This window comes from Chionomys nivalis, chromosome 5 (genome assembly GCF_950005125.1).
Source record: "Chionomys nivalis chromosome 5, mChiNiv1.1, whole genome shotgun sequence".
Taxonomy (NCBI): Eukaryota; Metazoa; Chordata; class Mammalia; order Rodentia; family Cricetidae; genus Chionomys; species Chionomys nivalis.
Genome location: NC_080090.1, coordinates 108,459,108 through 108,477,485, shown reverse-complemented (window position 1 = coordinate 108,477,485; position 18,378 = coordinate 108,459,108). Strand labels below are relative to the sequence as shown.

The window sequence follows — 18,378 nt, the reverse complement described above, 5'->3', positions numbered from 1 at the left end:
AAGCTAGTCCTGAATTCTCCTAGGAGCTACGAGTGATTCAGGACTCATGAACTCAATGATTGGGGTGACTTCATGGAATGCAGCTACTGTGGATAAGGACACTGAATTGTACAGGTGTGCACACACGTGACATGAAGTCAAAACATCATTTAGACTGCCCAGGTGGCTGTCACGATGGCTCACTGGCTAAGAGCCCGTACTGTCCTTGCAGAGTTCCGTTCCAGGTACCCACATCCTGTAGCTCACGCCTGGCTCTAACTCAAGCTCTAGGGGGCTGGACCTTGTTTGGCCTCCTTGGGCACATGCTGCCATGTACAGACCACCCCACACATACACATAATTAAAAACAATGACTCTTTAAAAGGAAACAAACAAATAAAAAACAGGCAAAAAGCTTCTCTGTAAAGGCTGAAAGGGTCCATCTCATCTTGATTTTCTTTTTTTTTTTTTTTTTTTTTTTTTTTTTTTGGTTTTTCGAGACAAGGTTTCTCTGTGGTTTTGGAGTCTGTCCTGGAACTAGGTCTTGTAGACCAGGCTGGTCTCAAACTCACAGAGATCCGCCTGCCTCTGCCTCCCAAGTGCTGGGATTAAAGGCGTGCGCCACCACCGCCCGGCTCTGGATTTTTCTTTATGGCTTTTGTAGCTTAACTCCCAAAGGGAAAGAGACAGGGAAAATCAAACTTGTTTCTCCCTTCACTGTCTCAAATTACAGACAATTAAGAAGGGACATTATTAGTTTTATGCTTCTTAGACCCAAGAATGAGCCCCATTTGCCCTGGTACCCACTGACCAAACCCGCGTAGCACAAAGGGCAATTGAGCAGAAACATGTACATAGTACATATGCGCAGACAGGGGGCATGCGCAGACAGGGAGGACATGCCCCGCTGCTTTTCTGTGCAAGTGTGAGTGAGTGGAGGTGGCAGCAGTTCCAGAACAATCGGATGTGTTCAGCTGTAATTAATTTTGGCAGTAGACAGAATGAATCCTTATTTCCAACAGACAGTAATGACTCAAGGTCATTAAAGGAAATAAAAAGACTTGATCAGATGCTTGTGCCCATGGAGTTTCCACATCACTTTCTCCAGCTGAAACCCGCCAGCTGTCTCAACACGTTAGAAGAATGATAGTGTTCATGAACGCGTATTTCCTAGCGCTCTAAGGGCCATATCCTATAGAGATTAAGTCACCAATAATGGGTCTCCCTTAGCACTAAAGGAGAGGTCCCACTGGGGACAGAGATGGCTCAGAGGTTAAGAGCACTTGCAAAAGACCTCAGCTCGTTCTCACTGCCCTTGTCAGAGGATCTGTTGCCTCTTCTGATCCTCTTGGATGCCCTGTGGGGTGTGTGTGTGTGTGTGTGTGTGTGTGTGTGTACTGATGACAGCCTGGGCTCACTTCACAGTGGTATGATAATTTGACCACCAATTAAAACCAGTGTCTGCAACAAACTGCAGCACCTCACCTCAGACACAATGGCATGCATGGATTCATCGTGATAATGCAAAGGCTTGGGAGGAAGCTGAACAATCCAGCCAGGGTTCAGAAAGCCACAAGCACTTAATGTGCCTTTTCTGTATGTGCTATGCTTCAGGGAAACAAAGAAGTGACAGGACGGAGCCAGCATGGTGGTACATGCCTTTATTCCCAGCACTAGGGAGGCAGAGGGGCAGAGGGTAGAGCAGGAAGGTGGAGGCCAGGCTGCATAGGAAGCCTCTATTTCTAAAAGAATCAAGAGTTAGAGATGTTGCTCAGTGGTAAATCATCTGGCTGGCATGTGTAGGCCTTGGAACTGATCCCTAGAACTGGAGGAAAATACCCAACTCATACTTGTCATTGCAAATATTACAAAAATAAAATTCCCACTCTTATTCATCTGCACTATACTAGGATGAAGGGGTTTTGCCAGATCCTAGCCCAAATAAACCAGGATACTATCAGCCTTCTAAATTTAATGCACAATGCAAGAAATACCAAGGAAAGAATATGACCAATGACACCCAGGGGATGCACACCAGAAGCTGTGCTGGAGTAACGTGGTGGATGCATTAGTATTCCCAATAGAAAATGGAGAGAAGAGAGAGAAGAACCTCGTAGGGAATTCATGAGACACTTTTATATTTTGATTCCTAAACATAAGTTATGTTTTTTAAATGGAGCTGAGCATGGAGATGTAGTCCTATAATCACAGTAGTGAGTTACAGGACAACCTGAGCCACAGAGTAAGATCCTGTCTCAAAACCTTATATTTAAAATATATTTATCCAGCCCCACTTCCCAAAATTATGCCAGCCTGGTGAAACAATAAACTTTAACAATAAAAATGTTGCTATTTAGGAAAAGGCTCATCAGTCAGATCAGTTGGAGGCCACTTCTCGTCTGTTTATCCTGGAGGAGTTAATCTCAGGTTTCAGTTTCTCTGTCTTTAAAATGGGACAGGTACAGGACTAATGACACAGGCACCAAACACTGGGACAACGTTTTGTCAATGGTAAGATGTGTCCGCAATTAAAGTGCAATGCCTATTCTGGAGCAGAAAGGTGGGAATGTCTAACCTGCAGCGCTGGAGACACTAAATCGTGAGCAGAACCTTTTCCTACAACAATAGAGGAAAAGCAGCAGGCTTATTTATCACTTGTCTACAGAACAGATTTGAGGAGCATAAGGTGGATGGTGCATCTCCACGCCCCCCGTGATGTGTGTCAGTGCGACAGACCCACCTGCATCACAGACTTTATGCAGCAAGCACTTATCTTCTTCGTTCCAGGTGTCCAAGTACTCATCTGGGCCACAGGGCAGACACACACTGTCAGAGGTAGGGGTGCATTTAGAAGACAGGTATCTTCCTTAAATGGAGAAGATAATGTGTCAATCAAAAACAAAACAATGACAATAAATGCTGATCAAAACTAAACAAGCTGGATATTGCCATGCATGCCTTTAATTCCAGCTGGTCTCTGAGATCCCGGCTAGCCTGGTCTAAGGAGCAAGTTCCAGGGCATCTAGGGCTACACAGAGAAACCCTATCTTAAAAAAACCAACCATCCCAACAAACAAACAAGCAAAAACAGACAGATTAAAAGAAATAAAGAAAGGACAAAAAGGAAGAAACAAGAAAGAGAGAGAGAGGGAGGGAGGAAGAGAGGGGAGGGGAGGGGAGGGGAGGGGAGGGGAAGGGACCAGAGTGAAGAAGAGAGGAGAGAAAAGCAGAGGGGAGGGGAGGGGAGGGGAGGGGAGGGAAGGGAAGGGAAGGGAAGGGAAGGGAAGGGAAGGGAAGGGAAGGGAAGGGAAAGGAAGGGAAGGGTGTGTGAGGATCTGGGTTAAATCCCCAGAGCTGCATGAAGATATAAATGGCAATCTGCAGATGTGGTTAGAGAGCCGCTGGTCCAGGAACCTTCTATGACAGGGTAATATGTGAGGAAAGGGAACTGCAGGCTCTGAGCACAGCACCTGGGCTCCTCGAGCATCTGCTAGTCCTATCCTGCCCCAGACTCTCTGTGTGTGCTGTTGCTCCCTCCGAGGTTTGCTGTGACTATAGATGTCTCTTAGTTTGTCTAAATAAACAAGCAAGCAACCAACCAACCAAGCAACCAATCATCTTTTGCACTCCCAAACTCTGCTGACTGAGAAATCGAACTCAGAAATTACACTGTGCCCTGTAGACCTTGAGGAGTTTGCTGGAATGGACTAAGGGAAGAATTGGGCTGAGGAAGTGGATTGGTCTTCCCCTCCCATCCTCAAGCTCTCCTCTACTGTCACCATGGATACTTGCCTACCTGTGTTCTATATGCACTATTTGCTAGCGGCTAGTTTACTTTGACCAAGAGTCTTCCCCTGACGCATGTGTGCATGTTACACATACACACACATACTTGATCAAAGTATTGGCTCTGAAGCCAAGTGGTGGAGATGCACACTCTAATTCCAGCACTTGGGGGGGGGGGCGCAGAGGCAGGCGGATCTCTGTGAATTCGAAGCCAGCCTGGTCTACAAGAGCTAGTTCCAGGACAGGCTCCAAAGCTACAGAGAAACCCTGTCTCGAAAAAAAAAGTATTGTCTCTGTGTCCTCTATACTCAAGAGCTATTTGCAACCAAAAAACCCAGGAAGACCTCAGTTATAAAGTAACCCAGCTTCTGCCACCCTCTCCAAGAACAAGAGAAAGTGAGGACCTAAGTGGTTGGTACTCCACAGGCGCACACAAACACTGGCCACACTTGTGGAAGGTGGTGGATGGGCAGCCTTCGTGTTCTTTGACTGCTATATGGGAGAAGATCTGTCAAGGGTTAAGCAAGTCCAGTTAGCTCTTCTGGAATAAGACTGCTGTGCACACGTTTTCAAGGGTCAGCTACACTTCAGGCTTTACTCGGATGTGATTTCAGGAAACTCTGCCATCTCAGGGCGAATAGAAGACCAGTTTCTGAAACTGCCCTAGATTCATAGATGATGCTATCTATTGAGGGGAAGCATTATGCCTTCTGAATGGCAAACATCATTACCTACCACTGTCATGAAAGGTCTATAAATTTCTTCCTTCATCTCTTAGGCCAGAAACAAAAGGAAAGCTAGAAATCCCTGAGGTACCTGGTTCGCATTTGCTGCAACACCGTCCAAGGTGCTCATAATGCCTCTCTCGGGTGCATGGAGGAGCCACCAGGAGGGTCACCTGAAAAGAAAAGTGACATCAGGAAGGCGCTGTGCACAAATTATTCCTGGACAGCAAACAGTGACGGGCAGGGCTGGAGAGATGGCTCAGTGGCTAGGGCTTTGCTAGCCAAGGCTGATAACATATGGAAAAGGAGAGAATCAGCTCCCAAAGTCTGACCTCTGACCACATGAGACCACAAACACACAAAACAAGTAAATAGAGAGGAAAATGAATTGTCCAGTTGTTCTTCTGCAAGGCATACGAAAATACTGTAAAGTGCTCATGCTATTGCCTTCAAAAATTTCCCTTCCTACTTTAGTCCATTCCCCTAGGATACACAAACCCAGCCTTTCAGCACAGGGCTCATCCTGCTTAGACAGTTAAAACACTTCGGTAACACAGAGAAGTAGGGTGAATTAAAGGAAATTTCCGTGTGTGCAGAGAAGGTGAAAACATCTTCATAAAAGACACTTAAGAAGTTGGCTCCAAGCCCTCAGACCCCATCATCCTCCCTGCAGCCAGTCTCCACCCCCAGCTCTGGCAGACTCCAGGTATAGTCCACACTAGTCACAAGAACAGCACTGTCTGGGCTCCATATTCTGGTCTACAACTTTTGAGGAGGACTTTGGCTTTATCAAACGGCAGGCTAAATGTAGGAACCCAAAGCGCCCCCAAACCTCAGTGGAGACACCCTACTGCACCTAAAGACCTGTCAATCACCACTTAGGCCAGAGAAGAAAAGGAAAACAATGGAAAAAAACACCCATCCAACAAGGACAAAAACAGAAATCAACACCTAGACCTATAATCATCCCAAATCCAGATGCCTAAACACCAGTGTAAGAATACAACCAACAACATAAAGGGCACCATCAGAACCAAACTAACCTATGACAAAACCTGAACATTCCAATGCAGCAGAAGTACAAGACAATAACTTTAAAAATAAGTTTATGAAGATGATAGAGGAAATGAAAAAAAAATCTCTTAAAGAAATCAAGGGAAAAGACAGAAAAAAAATTAGAAAAAATCAGTAAGTATGTTAAAAAAAATACCAAGAAAGATAAGAAAAAGCAAACAATAAAGTAAACACAAACTGAAGGAATTCTAGAAATGAAAAATCTGAGTAAACAAAAACAGGAACTACATATGCAAGCATCATCAACAGAATATAAGATATGGTTGAGGAAATAGATTCAACAGTCAAAGAAAAATTTAAATCTGAAAAATTCCCAACACAAAACATGCAGGAAATCTTGGGCACTATGAAAAGACCAAACCTAAGAAAAATAGGAATAGAAGAAGGAGAGGAATCACAACTCAAAGACCCAGAAAATATATCCAACAAATCATAAAAGAAAACTTTCCCAACCTAAAGAAGGATATGCCTATGGAGGTACAAGAAGCTTACAGAACACCAAATAGACTGGACCAGAAAAAAAGTGTCTTCTCACCACATAATAATCAAAACACTAAACATACAGAACAAATAATATGAAAAGCTGCAAAGGAAAAAGACCAAGTAACATATAAAGACAGACCTGTTAGTATTACATCCAACTTCACTGAATGACAGAAGGGCCTAAACAGACGTCTTGCAGATATGAAGAAACCACATATACCAGCCCAGATTATGATACCCAGCAAAATTTTCAATCATTATGGATGAAAAAACAAGATATTTCATGACAGAGTCAAATTTAAACAATTTATGTCCACAAATCCAGTCCTACAAAAAATTATAGAAGAAAAACACCAACTCAAGGAAATTAGCTACACCCATGAAAACACAGGCAACACATAATCTCATACCAGTAAAGCCCAAAGAAGGAACACACACACACACACACACACACACACACACACTACCACTACTACCACTACCAGCAACAACAAAAGAAACATGAATTAAAAATCACTGGTCATTAATACCTCTCAATATCAATGAACTCAATTTATCAATAAAATATATAAGATAACAGAGGGATACAAAAACAGGATTCATACTTGTGCTGCATACAAGAAACACACCTCAACATCAAAGACAGATATTACCTCAGAGTAAAGTACTGGGAAAAGATTGTACAATCAAGCAACCTAAGAAGCAAGCTGAATAGCTATCCTAATATTTGACAAAATAGATTTCAAACCAAAATTGAAGAGACTGAGGACACAGCATATGCATCAAAAGAAAAATTCATCAAGGTGAAGTCTCAATGCTGAACATCTATGCCACAAATACAAGGGCACCCACATTTGTAACAGAAGATTACCAAATCTTAAACCACACATTGAATTCAACACAGTAATTGTGGGAAACTTCAAAACCTCACTCTCACCAATGGACAGGTTTGCCAGACAGAAACAAAACAGAGACATAACAGAACAAGCAGATGTTATGACTCAAATGGGCCTGAGAGATTTCTACAGAGCATTTCACCCAAACACCAAAGAATATACCTTCTCAGCACCTCAGGGAACCTTCTCCAAAACTGATCACATATGGAGTCACAAAACAAGTCTCAACAGATACGAAAAAAAAAAGGAATAACTTCCTGTATCTTATTAAATTGCCATGGATTAAAGTTGAGTTCAACAACACAAACTACAGAAAGCCTACAAGCATATGGAAAACGAGGAACTCGCAACTAAATTACCAATGGGTCAAGGAAGAAATAAGCAAAAAAATTAAATACTTCCTAGAATTCAATGAAAATGCATGTACAATACACTCAAACTTATAGGACACAATGAAAGCAGTGCTAAGAGGAAAGTTCATAGCACTAAGCACCTGCATAAAGAATTTAGAGAATTCTCATACAAAAAAAGCAAGCATATTCACGAGGAATAGATGGTAGGAAATAATCAAATTGAGGACTGAAATCAAGAAAATAGAAACAAAGAGAACAATACAAAGAATAAATGAACCAAAGAGTTGGTTCTTAGAGAATATCAACAAGATAGACAAACCTATCTAAACTAACTAAAAGACAGAGAGATGATGTCCAAATTAACAAAACCAGAAATGAAAAAGAGAGCCATAACAACAGACAGTGAGGAAATCTGGAGAATCATTAGGTCATACTTCAAAAACCTATACTCCACAAAACTGGAAAATCTAAAAGAAAATGACAAATTTCTTGATAGGTACCAAACACCAAAGTTAAAAAGACCAGATATTTAAATAAGACCTATAACTCCTAAGGAAATAGAAGGAATTGTTTTTAAAAATCCCCCAAACAAAAAAAGCCCAGCGCCAAATGATTTTGGTGCAGAATTTTACCAGACTTTCAAAGAAGAGCTACTGCCAATACTCCTCAAATTATTCCACAAAACAGAAACAGAAGGAATATTGGCAAATTCTTTCAATGAGGCCACAGTCACCCTGATACCCAAACCACACAAAGACTCAACAAAGAAATACAATTACAGGCCAATTTCCCTCAAGAACATTGATGTAAAAATACTTGATAAAATTTATGCAAACTAAATCCAAGAACCCATCAAAAAGATCATCTACCATAATCAAGTAAGCTTCATCCCAGAGATGCAGAGATGGTTCAACATATAAAAATCTGCCAATGTAATCCACCATATAAACAAACTGAGAGGAAAAATTATACATGGTCATCTCATTAGATGCTGAAAAAAACTTTTGACAAAATCCAATATACCTTTATGATAAAAGTTTTGGAGAGATCAGGGTTACAAGGAACATACCTAAACATAATAAATTCAATATACAGCAAGCCTATAGCCAACATCAGATTAGATGAAAACTCAAAGCAATTCCACTAAAATAAGGAACAATACAATGCTGGGCATTCTCTCTATATCTATTTAATATAATGCTCAAAGTTCTAGCTGCAGTAACAAGACAAATAACACAAATTGTAAAGGAAGAAGTCAAAGTGTTGCTATTTACAGATGATGTTGTTGTGTGATATTCTCATTGTCTTCTGACAAATAAAGCTCGCTTGAAGTCAAAGGGCAGAGCTGGCCACTAGCTGACCATAGAGGTTTGGAGGACTGTAGAGAGAGGAGACAGGAAGTGGTAAGAAAGGGCTGAGAGAGGATCTTGACCCTTTCGGATGAAGGAACGGAATAGGTAACAAGCGACTGGTGGCTGCTCCCCTGCTTCTCTGATCTTTCGGATTCTCATCCTGATAACTGACTCTTCTTTTTTTTATTGATAAAGAATAATTAGATAAACACTCTATCTGGAACCCAACATGGGGCACAAATTTACAAGACAGCTGCTTGGCCCTTCCCGTGCCACCAGCTGGCTTTTCATTTCTTTCAGCAAGTCCTCAGAGTGAGTCTGGACTTTTCCTCTTGCAGCCTCTCTACAACAGTCTCTGGGTGCCACCTAAACTCCACAAGCCCCACACCCCAGAGGCACGTGGGCTACAAACACTGCAGAAGTTACCCGCACGTGACCACCTGGCTCTGCATCAGGCAGCTCCTGCCATGCGTCCTTCTTAGGCCCTATCCTGTATCTACTTTTCAGACAGCTGACTCCCTCTCACCGTGGGTTGCAGGCTTCCCCAAGACCCCCTTCTTAAGCTGCTGCCACACTAGGCTGCCACCCTGACATTCACTCGGGCTTCTATTGTTGCAACCACCACATACTCTCAGCTCACCGCTACATGCTAGAAGCGGCAGCTACCCTCAGTCAGGCTGTGAGCATCTGTGTTTTGTGCCCAGATGTGCTACACAGTGACATGGCACTTACACTTCACTGTCATCGTCAGCAGATTTAGGGAGACAACTTGAAATTCTTAAAGGGGAATTAGTTTAAAAAGGAGAGAGGTACTGGAGAGATGGCTCAGTGGTTAAGAGCACTGGCTGCTCTTCCAGAGGACAAAGGTTCAATTCCCAGCACTCACAAGACAGCTCACAACTGTTTACACCTCCTGTTCGAGGATATCCGACACTTTCACAGACATGCATGCAGGCAAAATACTAATGTACATGAAATAAAAATAAATAATTTTTAGAAAGAGAGAGAATTTTTCCCACGTTAAAAGATTGAGAAGCACTGTTATGACAGAGGGAGTTAGGCCTCTGTATGATTCCACAATGGATCATTTAAAAATGGAATAATTAAATGAGGAGATAATTAACTTAGCTGGATTTTATAATGTTATTTATAAGCATTATTGGTTTGTTAATTCTTGTTTTATCCCTAAAAACAAAGGTGGTTGATATGAGTGCCAAGATACAGGAGATGGAGGAGGGTCATCTTTCTATTTGTTGCTTTCATTGGTTAATTAATAAAGAAACTGCTTGGCCTTTAATAGGACAGAAAATTAGGTAGGCAGAGTAGACAGAACAGAATGCTGTGAGAAAGAAGCTGAGTCAAGCAGTCGCCATGATTCTCCCACTCCAGACAGACGCAGGTTAAGATCTTCCCTGGTAAGCCAGCTCGTGGTGCTACACAGAATATTAGAAATTGGTTAGATCAATATGTAAGAGCTAGCCAATAAGAGGCTGGATCTAATGGGCCAAGCAGTGTTTAAAAAAATACAGTTTCTGTGTAATTATTTCAGGTAAAGCTAGCTGGGTGGCGGGAAGCAGCCCACCGCTCCTCTTACTACATACAGGCCTTAGAATAGTTTACTAAAGAAAATAATACAATTTTGACTGATAATGCACAAGCCTTAGAAAACCATACTAAAACAGAAAATAGAGATATTCAGACAAAGACAGGGTAATTTAAAGGAGAACCAACTGCACCATTATAAAATTAGAGAACAGTCCACAGTTATCAAAAAAAAAAAAACCCTTAATTTATTCAGTCACCCTACAGAAACAACTGCCAAATGACAGATATTTCACAGGCTACTAAGAGCTGACTGGATTCCTGCGGAAATGTTAGATTTCAGGGGAATTAAGGAAGTGATAGTCTCGTACGGTATTCATCTGCCTTTTGTGACACAAATGTTAAGTCCGTGGTCAACTAATAACAGAATTGTCCCACACAACTGGAAAGACTTGTTTACAACAGTATTGGCACCTGGTCCTCAATTACAGGGGAGGACTTGGCGGAAAGATGAGGCTAGGACTATTGAACAATGAAGTAGGGCTAGAAGTATGGAGATTTCCCAAGACCAACTTCATGCAGATATACAGTCTATATATGATGATCACACCCTGACTTTATGCCATGCAGCAGCTTTGAATGCTTGGGACAGAGATGAAGAAGTTGGAAAAAAAAATCTAGCTGTTTACTAAAGTTATACAGGGCCCAGAAGAAACCTTCAGTGATCAGTGATCTTTTATCTTTTTTTTTTTTTCAAAGATTGACTTCAGCTGTAAATAGAATGAAACCAAATCCAGAAGCTAGACAAATAATAATTGAGTCATTGGCTATTGAAAAATGCTAATTCACTATGCAAAAGCACAAGATTAGCACCCATAGAGGAATGGATTCAAGTACTGAATCTCATAACCATAATGATAATGGTGCTTGGCTAGGAGAGGTAATTTCCAGAGGTTTGAAGAAAACTCAAAATGCCAGATGTTCTAATTGTGGTAAGCAAGGTCACCTAAAAAGGGATTTTAGGTAGGGTGTTTCTAGAAACAATGTTTTTTTCTAGGAATAATCCAAACAGGAGACTCCACATTCTGGAGTGTACAGAAGGTGTGGCAAAGGATAACATTGAATCAAGGAATGTAGATTAACAAAGGACAGACAAGGTAACCCTTTCCCATTTGGGAATACTTGGGGTGGGGGCTCTCACAGGCTCCTACGTCAAAATTGGTTCAAGCAATCCCTGTCACCATGGGGGAAACTCTTCCCCAGAGCAATTAAAGGACCTAACACCTACTGTAAGAAAGAAAGAAAGAAAGAAAGAAAGAAAGAAAGAAAGAAAGAAAGAAAGAAAGAAAGAAAGAAACCATACTGCTCTAGATGACATAACAGATTTAGAAGATAAAACAAAAATTTCAGGAGAAACCATAGAGCAAATATTATAAAGCAGATTCAAACAGGAGAAACCTCTGGATTAAAAGCGGTGATAGTTCATCAAACAGGGTAACCATTAAATCTAAACTAGTTTATATGACTAACAAATCCTTCTCATTTGATCAGATACAATTTGCCAAAAGGAAAACTTCTCAAAGTTAGGGTTGTGGAAAGGTTTGTTTTTGTCTTTTCAGGAGAATAAAAGCATCCAGCTAAGGAATCTGAGGACCACTGGACAAATGAGACATCTGGAGAAAAAGGACAAATCACCCAGAGAAAATGTCCCAAGAAAAAGAGAAATTGGTCTATCACATTTTCAACAGAATAAAATTTCATAAATCTTCCCAAATGTTTGTTTCTGCTGTTCTCTATAGACATACAATGCAAATGGTCTTTTTATACTCCCAGTTTAAATAAAAGTTAAAACTGGCTTTGGAGTTGAAGTGTGGCTCTCTCCTCCTCTAAACCCAAGCATGCTTGTCAAAAGGAAAATCTAAAATCTCTGTCTCATGTTAGAAGAGCCACTTGATATGGGACAGAATAAAAAACAAAATTAAGGGATTGCTCTATTGCCACTAATATCATAATCCTTTGGTTTTATTTTGACTCTTTAAAACTTTCTTAAGGTATAAATATCAACCCAAAATTTTTAAGTATATATATATATATGTATATATATATACATATATATATATAAATTTTTTGTCATGATATTAATGATCATATAGAATACTAATTCCAGAAAAAAGGCTTCCTCTAGCTTCCTGTATATAATTTCAGGTTTGATTCTCTATCAGGTAACTAGGAATTAAGTTTTTGTACTCTGGATGCACATAACAAATTATGGTCATTTATCCTCTTCAAGATCTGCTGCATATGACATTTAAATTGTTTAAGTCTTCTGCAGTGAACCATGACCATGCCTAACATTAACCTTTGACGTCTTCAATGGGAGGACATGGCCCAACAACAATGATTCCCCCTGGACTATGGCAATGCCACTAAGCTGACAAACAGGACCCAAAGATCAGCTTTGGACCACAAACTGCTCAGGACAATTTCAAGGTGGCTACCTGAGATGGTCCAGCCTCACAAACTACTATTGCCAGGTTTTAAGACAGCCCTGCATTTTTCTTATTACACACAGACTGGACAACAAATGATATAGCTAGCTCTCCCAGGACTTAACAATTATCCCAATTTTTTCAAGGTCCCCTAAAGATGCCATTACTCTCAGACAACATAAACTAATTTTAAGAACATGATATCCATATTCCTAAGAGGTGGGGTGGGTGGTTTTTACTTATTTAGTGGGTTATGGATATGTGTCATCATTACAAGTTATTACTGGTAATGGCCAGAAAAAACTGAACAGATCCTGTTCTGAAAAGCAAAAGGGAGGTATAGAGATGATAGAATAAAAAAGTGGACTATGGAGTTTACTTTTAAACCATAAAAGCAACTACTAGTCTTAAATATATTGGTATAGATTTTTGTATATTGATACAAATTTGAGGTTATTTTTGTTATACTGTATATATGTTTCTACTCTTGTTTAAGATATTTTTGTATATTGATACAAATTTAACGTTAATTTTGTTAGAACATACTGTACATATGTTACATATGTCTTTAAAGTAATGTACCTGTACATCTCATTTAACAATATAATGCAAATTTCTAGTCTTTGGAAGTTACTATTACAAATTATCTAGGATAATAAAGAAATGTAGATTATTAGTCATCTATTACAGTCAAAATTTTCAAGGTATATTTTCAAGGTCAAAAAGAGATATATTTTTGATAGACATATGGTCCTCAAATGCTTCAGAGAGCTATAGATTATGTCATTTCAGAAGGTTTAATAACATAAGGTTTCAATTTTTTTTTACAATGAGATATTTCTGCTCCTGGTAGCACCAATATACTTCAAAGAAGATGATGGGCATCAAAAAAAATCTCCATATGTAGCTTACTTTCTTTGTGGCAAAGTTAGTCACTGGGCAAGAAACTGCCCTTGCCTCAACTGCTGACAGTATGCTGTCTAAACTGGACAAGAAGGACACAAAAGAAAGTGACTGCAGAACTTTCACAAGATAAGGTACAATAGTCCTTCAAAATTCCTGCTTTATAGAAAAGTCTGTCAGATATTCTCAGCCTGAAGGCCGAAGATGGTTGCCCTAATGTTGTTACAGAGGATCCTTGAGAAACTGTCCAGGCAGCCACCTCTTTCTGTCATTTCTTAGTTTTGGAAGCTATTTGCTCTGTTCTTCCTGTTTACTCAGGTAATATTATATTCTTCTCAGGTCTTCATCAGAGTCGAAGACTAATCATAGTTTTTCTTGTTACCAGACCCAGAAGAGAAACTCACTAATGATGTGTAAAGTGTATAAGGTTGAGAGACAAGATAGTTTTGGGTTAGTAATATAAGCTAGGATAGAAAGTGAATTAGGTACAAAACTTTGGACTCACCAAGATAGGATAGATAATGGAATATTTTCTCTGAATTTATCAAGTGTAAATGAACTACACATTGTTAATGTAATTCTTGCCTGTATGTTTTTGTAAATAGCTATTGTACTTATTGTATACAGTTTTACTATGTTACTTCAAACCTTCACATTTTATTTAGACCAAAAGGAGGACATGTAGTGTGATATTTTGTTTGTGTTCTGACAAATAAAGCTTGCTTGGAGTCATAGGGCGGAGCTAGCCACTAGCTGGTCAAAATTAACCATAGAGGTTTGTAGGACTGTGGTCAGATAGGAGACAGGAAGTAGTAAAGCGGGACTGAGAGAGGATGTTGGCACTTTTGGAGGGAGAAATGGAAGAGGTAAGAGGCAACTGGTAACTACTCCCCTGCTTGCTAATCTTTCAAGTTCTTACCCTGATATCTGACTCTCAATTTTTTATTGATAAAACATAAATAAATAAACACTTCATGATATGATAGTATACATAAGTGACACCAAAAATTCTGTCAGAGAACTCCTACAGCTGATACACACCTCTAGTAAATGGGCTGGATACAAGGTTAACTAAAACAAATCAGTATACATTTTAAATGGGATAAGAAAGAATCAGGGAAACACCATCCTTCACAATAGCCACAAATAATACAAAATAACTTGGTGTAACTAAGTAAATAAGACATGTATGGCAAGAACTTCAAGTCTTTGAAGAAAGAAATTGGAGAAGATTTCAGAAGATGGTAGATCTCCCATGCTCAAGGATCAGTAGGATTAGCATAGTAAAAACGACTATATTACCAAGAGCTATCTACAGATTCAAAGGAATCCCCATTAAAATCTCAATACAATTTGCCAGGCGGTAGTGGCACATGCCTTTAAACCCGGCACTTGGGAAGCAGAGGCAGGTGGATCTCTGTGAGTTCAAGGCCAGCCTGGTCGATAACAGGCTCCAAAGCTACAGAGAAACCCAGTCTCAAAAAAACAAAAACAACAAACAAAAATCTTAACACAATTCCATACAGACATTGGAAAAGCAATACTTAACTTCATACGGAAAAACAATAAACCCAGGATAGTTAAAACAATCCTATACAATAAAAGAACTTCTGGCGGTATCACCATTCCTGATTCCAAGCACAAATACAGAGACTGCTGCAGTAATAAAAACTGCATGGTATTGGCATAAAAACCAGTCGATCACTGGAATCTAAATGAAGACCCAGATGTAAATCCACACACTTATGGACAACTGATTTTTGACAAGGAAGCCAAATTTATACAAAGGGAAAAAGACAACATCTTCAACAAATAAATGATGCTGTTATAACTTGATGTCAGCACATACAAGAATGCAAATAGATCCATATCTATCGTCCTGCACGAAACTCAAGGCCAAGTGAATCAAAGACCTCAACATAAATTTACTTATACTGAACCTGATAGAAGAGAAAGTGGAAAATAGTCTTGAATGCATTGGCACAGGAGAGAACTTCCTGAACAGAAAACCAGTAGTGCAGGCACTAAGACTGACAACTAATAAACAGGACTTCATGAAACTGAAGCTTCTGTAAGCAAAGGACACCGTCAATAGGATAAAACAGCAGCCGTCTCAATGGGAAAATATCTTCACCACTCCCACATCTGACAGAGGGCTAATATCTAAAATATACAAAGAAATAAAAAAAAAAAAACTAGAAATCAAAAAGCCAAACAACCCAGTTTTAAAAATGGGGTACAGATCTAAGCAGAGAATTCTCAACAGAAGAATCTCAAATAGTGGAGATACACTTAAAGAAATAAAGAGATATCTTAATCGAGAGAGCCATTATGGAGCTAGCAAGAAACCTGGCACTAGAGAAATTCCCAGGAATCCTCAAGGATGACCCCAGCTAAGACCCTAAGCAATAGTGGTTAGGATACCTGAACTGGCCTTACCCTGTAGTCAGACTGATGACTATCTTAAATGTCACCATAGAACCTTCATCCAGCAACTGATGGAAGCAGAGGCAGAGATCCACAGAGGAGCACTGGGCTGAGCTCCCAAAGCCAGTCAAAGAGTGGGAGGAGCGAGAATACGAGTGAAGAGGTCAAGACCATGATGGGGACACCCACGGAAACAGCTCACCTGAGCTAATGAGAGCTCACCTGAGCTAAGACAGTGAGGGAACCAGCACAGGACCACACTAGGTCCTCCAAATGTGGGTCACAGTTGTATGACTGGGGCAGACTGTTGGGCCACTGGCAGTGAGACCAAGATTTATCCCTACTGCTTGTGCTGGCTTTTAGGAACCCATTCTCTTTGGAAGGATACCTTGCTCAGCCTAGATATAATGGGGAGGGCCTTGGTCCTGCGTCAAAGCAATGTGCTAGACTGTTGAATCCCCATGGGAAGCCTTACCCTATCTGAAGAGTGGACGGGGAGGGTGGGATGGGGGGGAGAAAAAGGGAGCAAGAGGAGAGGAGAGAGTGGGAATTGGGATTGGTATACAAAATGAGAAAAGATAGGTTTTAAAAAAGCAAAAATAAATTTAAAAAAGGAAATATTCAACATCCTTAGCTATCAGGGAAATGCAAATCAAAACAACTCTGAGATACCATCTTACACTGGTCAGAATGGCTAAGAACAAAACACCTGTGATAGTTTATGCTGGAGAGGATGCAGAGTAGGGAGAACACTCCTCCATTGCTGCTGGGAATGCAAGCTTGTACAGTCACTCTGTAAATCAGTATGGCGGTTTTTTAAAAAATTGGGAATCAATCTAACTCAAGAGCCAGCTATAACACTCTTGGGCATATTCCCAAACAATGCTCTATCATACCACAAGGACACTTGCTCAACTATATTCATAACAGCTTTATTCGTAATAGTCAGACCTGGAAACAATCTAGATGCCCCTCAACAAAAGAATGGAGGGAAAAAGTGGTCCATTTACACAGTGGAGAACTACTCAGCAGTAAAAACAATGACATCAGGAAATTTTAAGGTAAAAGGATGGAACTGGATAAAACCCATCCGGAGTGAGGTAACCCAGACCCAGAAGACAAATACGGAAATCACTCACTAATAAGTGGATATTAGCTGCAAAGTAAAGGAAAAGCATGCTACAATCCACAGACCCAGAGAGGCTGGGTAACAAAGAAGGCCCAAGGGGGATGCGTGGATCTCCTGGGGAAGGGGAAAAGAAGCGATCTCGTGGGTGGAGAGGGGCTGCGTGGAGATGGGAACATGAGGGATCTGACTGAGGGGTGGATGCAGGGGGAAAGGACTGAAAGAGATGACAGAAATGGGGGCATTTCGGGGTCAGGTAGAGCCCTGGGGCAAGGGAAGCTCCCAGGGATCTATAGGATGACTCCGGCTAAGCAAGGGCGAGTGTGTAGCCTGAACTGGCTGTCTCCTGTTGAAGGATTGGGATGCCAGCCCAGCCATACAACCTTTGACCTACAGTCTGTCCTGCCAATGGGATACATGGGATGAGGACTGTGGGAGTGGTCAACCAATGACTTGTTCAGCCTCAGACTCACACCATGAGAATGAGCCCACCCTGACACTGTCTGGAGTGCCAGTGTCCAGGGGCTGGATGGCCCACAAACGAAACATGAGGGCTGGGTGGTGGTGGTGCACGCCTTTAATCCCAGCACTCAGGAGGCAGAGGTAGGTAGATCTCTGTGAGTTCGAGGCCAGCCTGGTCTACAGAGTGAGTTCCAGGACAGGCTCCAAAGCTACAGAGAAACCCTTTCTTGAAAAACTAAACAAACAAACAAAAAATTACAACTAGAACCAGACATGATTGAAGAGAGAAAAAATGTCAATGTAATGATGCCTAACAATATACTGTATTCTTATAGATTGGTGATTGCCCCAGTGGTCATCAGAGAGCTTCATCCAGCAACTGACGGAAACTGATGCAAAGACCCACAGCCAAACCTTAGGCTGAGCCCAGGGAATCCCTGATGAAAGGTAGCAAGGACATTATGAGTTAGTGGGGGTCAAGGACATCCTAAGGAAACCCACAGAAACAACCTAGTCTCGTGTGAGCTCACAGACTCTGGGTCAACATCTAGGAAGCCTTCATGGGACTAACCTACGCCTTCTATATATGTGTGACAATTGTGTAGCTTAGTCTACTTGTGGGACTCCTAGCAGTGGGGTCCGAGGCTGCCCCTAATGCTTTGCTGGCTTTGGGGAACCTATCCCTTTTACTGAGTTGCCTTGCCTAGCCTTAATTCAAGGGCACGAGCTTAGTCCTACTGTAACTTGCTATGCCAAGCTTTGTTGATACCCGTGGAAGACC

At 40.9% G+C, this 18,378-nt stretch overlaps 1 protein-coding gene across 1 annotated transcript in view; it reads right to left on the bottom strand.

The window, feature by feature from the left end:
- Tnfrsf11a (TNF receptor superfamily member 11a) overlaps positions 1 to 18,378 on the bottom strand; it is a 78,036-nt gene that overhangs the window by 26,867 nt on the left and 32,791 nt on the right. The window contains exons 2-3 of the mRNA XM_057770274.1: positions 4,582 to 4,663; positions 2,720 to 2,845 (exon numbers count right to left, since the gene is read on the bottom strand). Of these exons, the coding sequence (XP_057626257.1) occupies positions 2,720 to 2,845; positions 4,582 to 4,663 (208 nt within the window). The remainder of the gene's footprint in view (positions 1 to 2,719; positions 2,846 to 4,581; positions 4,664 to 18,378) is intronic.